The sequence below is a fragment of the Orycteropus afer genome, unplaced genomic scaffold, assembly GCF_000298275.1.
Source record: "Orycteropus afer afer isolate SDZICR_OR568_19922 unplaced genomic scaffold, OryAfe1.0 scaffold00938, whole genome shotgun sequence".
NCBI lineage: Eukaryota > Metazoa > Chordata > Mammalia > Tubulidentata > Orycteropodidae > Orycteropus > Orycteropus afer.
Genome location: NW_006922525.1, coordinates 309466 through 315465, shown reverse-complemented (window position 1 = coordinate 315465; position 6000 = coordinate 309466). Strand labels below are relative to the sequence as shown.

At 30.7% G+C, this 6000-nt stretch overlaps 1 protein-coding gene across 1 annotated transcript in view; it reads right to left on the bottom strand.

Moving 5' to 3' along the window:
* Nucleotides 1-6000, bottom strand: part of TECRL (trans-2,3-enoyl-CoA reductase like) — a 229588-nt gene that overhangs the window by 55861 nt on the left and 167727 nt on the right. Inside the window, 2 exon segments of the mRNA XM_007958341.2 lie at nucleotides 3369-3446; nucleotides 4291-4363. Coding sequence (XP_007956532.2) covers nucleotides 3369-3446; nucleotides 4291-4363 — 151 coding nt within the window.

Below are 6000 nucleotides of genomic sequence, written 5' to 3'. Positions count from 1 at the left end.
TTATGTGCCATCGAGTTGCCCCCGACTCATAGGGACCCCTCCTTGGGTTTCCGACGCAGTATCACTATAGAAGTAGGATTGCCCAACCTTCCTTCGGAGGAATGGCATATAATAACCTATATATTAATATTTATTGTTTTTCCTAATATTTAACAATAAAATGTTCTAATAATAATATATTGTATTTTTGCATTAGTGTTCTGCACAGGAACTATTTTAAATGTTCTACATTTTTCATCATAAAAAATATATGAGGCAATTATTGCTCACATTAAAATAATAAGAAAATTATATGTGTGATTGTGTATGTATGTATATATTACATAATTTCCTACAATCACATAGGAGTAATAAATTGAAAAAATGTTATTGAAAACCTTGTCCTAAATTATCTTGGTCATGTTGGAGATTTAAGGAGCTATAGTGGTATAATTGTTAAGACATTTGACTGGTAACCATAACGCTGGTAATTCAAACCCACCAGTTGCTCTGCAGAAGAAAGATGAGGCAAGCGTTTTCCATAGTGATTTACAGCCTTGGAAACCCATTGGTGGTGACTCCTATGAATCAACTTGATAGTATTGAAGTTTTTTTTTTTTTTTTTTTTTTGTGGAGGGAAGATTTGAGATGTACAAAAATTCAGAATGCACAAAAAGTAGTTATCTAATAATCTCATTGTTTCTATGATTAGTTTCTTAACTTCTAGTTTATGTGTGAATATAAATTGTATTTTTATATTTACACATGTATATATATATATAAAGAAATATCATGCCTCATTTTTAAATCTTCTATTTTTCACCTAAGGATATATTGAAAGATTTTAAACTTTTATTGTCAAAACTATGAAAGTGTTTACATTATAATACATTATTGGTTATTTATTTCAACATCAGATATCCAGTTGTCATAATGAAAGTCATTATAATTTTATTGATGGTATATATATAATGCAGCATTGAATATCTTTCTATATAAACCTCTTCCTAAAATTCTGTTTCTTTGGCCTAGAAATTTAGAAATATAATTTAATTGAAGGATATATGGTATTTAAATATTCATGCATACAATACATACAAACTGCTTACCATATATTGGAATACCATATATTGGAAGTTTTATTTTTTTTAAATGGATATATCTAACAATAAAAATAAAATGCATCAATAACGAAAATTTGAGAAATAAAGTGTAAAGGGAAAATTAATTTATATAAGATTCAGAGAAATATTTTTAAAGTTCTTATGCATTACTTTGAGCATGTACATACTTGATTATATATTTTTTACACTATTTAATTCAATAATTCCATAATCATTTTTTTCTTGAATACTATAATTTATGTATTTTGGCATACAATTCACAATTGGTCTTTATTTATGTGATAATAATTAGGTGATATTCATCTGGATCTACCAAAATCTTTTTCCTGTGCCTACTACTAAATATAATTTCATTCATTCAGCAATATTTATTAGGAAGTTTTCTTATAGCCTCCACACTATGTGCATGTGGGAAAATCTAAACGATGTTAAATGTAACTCTTACCTTAAGAGAATTACATTCCTTTGGGGAAACAAATATTAACCTCATGATAAAAAATGTAAACTTGTGAAGTATTAATAACAAGGACTTGTATAGTACTAAAGTATGACTTATGGTACCGGAGTGACACAAGAGTGCTCAACCACTTACTAACCAAAAGCCTGTTCAAACTCACCGAATTGTGCTTCAGAAGAGTTTTGGCCATATACTTCTTTAAAGATAATAGCTAAAAAACTCTGTGGAGCAGTTCTAGTCTGTGACATATTGGGTCACTATGAGTCAGAATTGTTTCAACCACTTTTTTTTTAATGTACAATGTACAAGGAATGTGAAAAAGGATAATTTCATGCTATCTGGGAAAATCTGAGTACATGATGGAGTTCTGATACAAAGAATGAATTTGCATTAACACAGAGAAAAATGGAGCTCAGTTTATTAAAGGCAGCATAACAGTGAAAATGTCTTGTTTTCTTCATCAATAAGAATAAATAATGATGCAGTAAAATTAGATACTAGGTCCAAAGGGTATAATTTATAATATTTTTTAACATATCATTCAAAAAAATCTCATGGGAATTATAAATTTAAACAAAATTTCTAGGAAGCAACTATAAATATGATTCCAATTTTCTATACTTTTTATAAATTCATCTAGCTTTTATAGCATTTGACATTTAGATTGGTAAAAATAAAACCTGATTCTATATATTTATTTTTATTTGTGGTTTAAACTGGGGTTTTAAAATTTACTTAATCTCATGTACATGTAGTTTGTACTTTTTCTGCTTTTGCTGTCGTGCACTGAATTGTTATGATCCAATATATGATCAATATTTAAAAAGTATACTACTTAACCTACGTATTCTAATAAAGGAGTTCCAAAAAGGGAAGAGACACTATTTTAAAGATTTATGGAGAAATAAAAATACTAGGGAAAACATTTTTAGTAAAGCAAAAATAACAGTAAAAAGGAAAATTCCAAGGGATTATAAATGATAAATTTCATGTATCCTGCTATTTGCCAGTGTTGCAGTTTTATTTTCTTAGGCCAAGTCACTATCAATTTGAAAAATATACACTTCTTTTACTTAGATCAAAACTGAAGGTTAAGTTGGTGTGTTCTCTTTTGTGGCTCCATGAAAATATCTATCCGGAACATACTTATCCATCTGTGTGACTGTGGGTTGGATGGCTTCTTGCTCAAATTATTGCCATTTGTGTCTAAATTGCAAAAGAGCATCTGTCAAGCTATCTGCTGAGTGAACTTAAAAAGATTGTCCGCATTTTCTAAAAATGAATTTCTTCATTTGTAAAATAGGTTGCTAGTAGTGTAATTTTCACAAGTGTTAAATGATATGAAATTTGTAAATTGCTTAGCACACTGTTTGAAACTTTAGACATCCTAATCAAATTTAGGTCAAAGCTAATTTATTACATGCCTTCTTCACCCATGTAGTGTTTTAGCTGTCACATCTTCCCTTGCTCTTATTTCCGTTTCTTCTCTTAGATGATATAAACTGTAAGGTAATTTGCAGCTGATCCATTAGTCTTAATGCTATGTTGTGAACTGAAAGTTGTATCCTTATATGTTTATAGAAAGAAGAAAAAAAATCTATTTTTTTTTTTTTAATCAGACTTGTATGTTGCACTTTTTGGAGGTTTCTTGAGTATGATTTAGAACAAATGATGCTTATCTGTTAAAGTTCTAAAGAATGAAAAATATTCCAGTTATTTTAGATTGGGACTTTTTTTCATTTAATATTTATAGTGATTATTTCTCTAATTTTTGAAGAACTAGAATTTCAAACATTACCATCAGTTACTCTTAACATGCAAATCGAGACTTTGGGCATTAGCATAGGCCTGACAGGTGTAATTCTCCATATTCAAGCAAGTTTCAACTATGTACAAAATTTAAAGCTTAAATACACCATTCGATTCCATACATCTAAATTTTATAAACACCAGATATAGAACCTGAAGAACATTGCCAAATAAATTTAAAACCTCAATATGTGTAGCATGAGGGTGTGCTATATGAGCTTAATGGGCTTCAGTTAAAAAAAAAAAAAAAGGAGCAGAGAGAGATCCATACTGAAGTTAAAAACAAGAAAAAAAAAAAAGGAATTTTCTGAGCAGAATATCACTTTCTCTGGTTTTTTTTTTTTTGTTTTTGTTTTTGTTTGTTTCATTTGTTTTTAATTTTGTCCCTGTGATTAGGATGTGAGGAATTAGGTGTGATCTACTGTTCTTTCCATCAAATGTACCACGTCAGAGTCAAAGGCTAAGGCATTTAATAAATTGAATTGCAATAAAGTATTATGTCACAGAAAAGTCACTTTTATACTATACAATAAATTGCATTTAAAAGTATAATTAATATTTTTTTACTGTTCAGATATCTGATAATTGATTATTATGTGATTATACGGGATTATTATCTTTCTTTGCTCTTTCACTGCTTGTTTTTTTAGAGATTTATTATGACCTAATATTTTTTCTAGAGTTTCTAAAAAGAGAAAATAAACTGACATTTGTTACTCAAATGTGTTCTGTTAGCTTTACATAATAATTTAGTGGGATAACATGTGAAAGCAATTTAAAATTGACATTTTTTTCATTATTTACTTAATCCCCAAACTATATTCTGTTTTTCTTTATATCATTTGTATGTAGCTTAGAAGAGAGTTTTTATACTGGTAATTTGCTATGGGGTTATTTAAGAAAAGAAAAAATTCTACATACATGGTGGTGTATATTGTGGGTGATTAATGTAGTAGGCCATCCAAGAAGTGAATCCCCAATAAAAGGAACAAGTCTACAAATAAAACAAAAATGAAAAGTTGTAACAAGTGTATTAAAATGACATTATTTCAAAATGACATAACTACTCATTCACTATCACTGCAGTATTCTTGTATGCAAAATAGTGTAATTCTTTCTAGGCTGGATGAATAGACTGCTTCTATTTCACTCAGTAAATAAGCATTATAAAAATATTTTTTTGATATCACAAAAGATATGTATTAATTTGACTAATTCTTATGTAAATGGGTGATCAAGAGGTCAGGTAAGTGTAACGATATATTTTAGAAAGAAATTGTTATAAAAATATATATTTAGAAATGTATGTATTTTCATGATTTTTTTGTGTCAAGCAAAAAACATGAATGCAGTAATAAAAATACATAAATTATATAATTGATAATATATAATAATTTTCATTTTTTATTATATGCTAATTTTCCTTTTTCAATGGTATATGAGTAAAAATGAATGATTTATCTATTAGTTATAACACATATTGCTTGATTAGAAAGGAAACTAGTCTGATTTTAAGAGTCCTAGGTTGTAACCCTCACCTGGCACTGACATAATAACTTTAATATTTTATGTCAAAAAAGAAAGTGGTCAAAATGATCTCTTCTATTTCTTGTTGCTGTTGTTGTTATTAGGTGCCACTGAGTCGTTTCCAACTCATAGCGACCCCATGCAGAGCAGAACAAAACACTGTCCGATCCCGCGCCAGCTCCATGATCCCTGCTATACTTGAGCCTATCATCACAGCCAACGTGTCAATCCATCTCATTGAAGGTCTCCTCCTCTTTCATTGACCCTCCACCCTACCTAGCATGACATCCTTCTCCAGGGAATGGTCCCCTTTGACAACATGACCAAAATAGGTGAGATGAAGTCTGGCCATTCTAGCTTCCAAGGAGCATTTCAGGTACACTTCTTCCAGGACAGATATGTTAGTTCTTTTAGCAATCCATGGTACTTTCAGCATTCTTTGCCCACACCACAACTCAAAAGCATCAACTCTTCTTCAGTCTTCCTTATTCATTGTCCAGCTCTCACATGCATAGGAAGCGATTGGAATTATCATGGCTTGTGTCAGGAGCACCTTAGTCCTCAAGGAAACATCCTTGCTCCTCAACACTTGAAACAATTCCTTCACGGTTGACCTTTCCAATGCTACACGTTATCTAATGTCCTGACTGCTGCTTCCTTTGGCATCGATTGTAGAACCAAGCAAGGTGAATTCTTTGACAATCTCAATCTTCTCCACATTTATTGTGATGCTGCTCATTGGTCCAGTTGTGAGGATTTTTGTTTTCTTTCTATTGAGATGTAATCCATACTGCAGACTGTATTCTTCAATTTTCATCAGTAAGTGACTCAAGTGATCCTCACTTTCAGCAAGCAAAGTTGTATCATCTGCGTATCTCAGGTTGTTGATGATTCTTCCTCCAATCCTGGTGCCACGTTTTTCTTCATATAGTCCAGGTTCTCAGATTATTTGCTCAGCATATAGATTGAATGAGTGTGGGGAAAGGATTCAACCCTGACACACTCCCTTCTTGATTTTAAACCATGTATTGTCCCCTTGTTCCATTCAAACGACAGTTTCCTGGTCAAGGTACAGTTTCCTCATGAGTACAATCAAGTATTCAG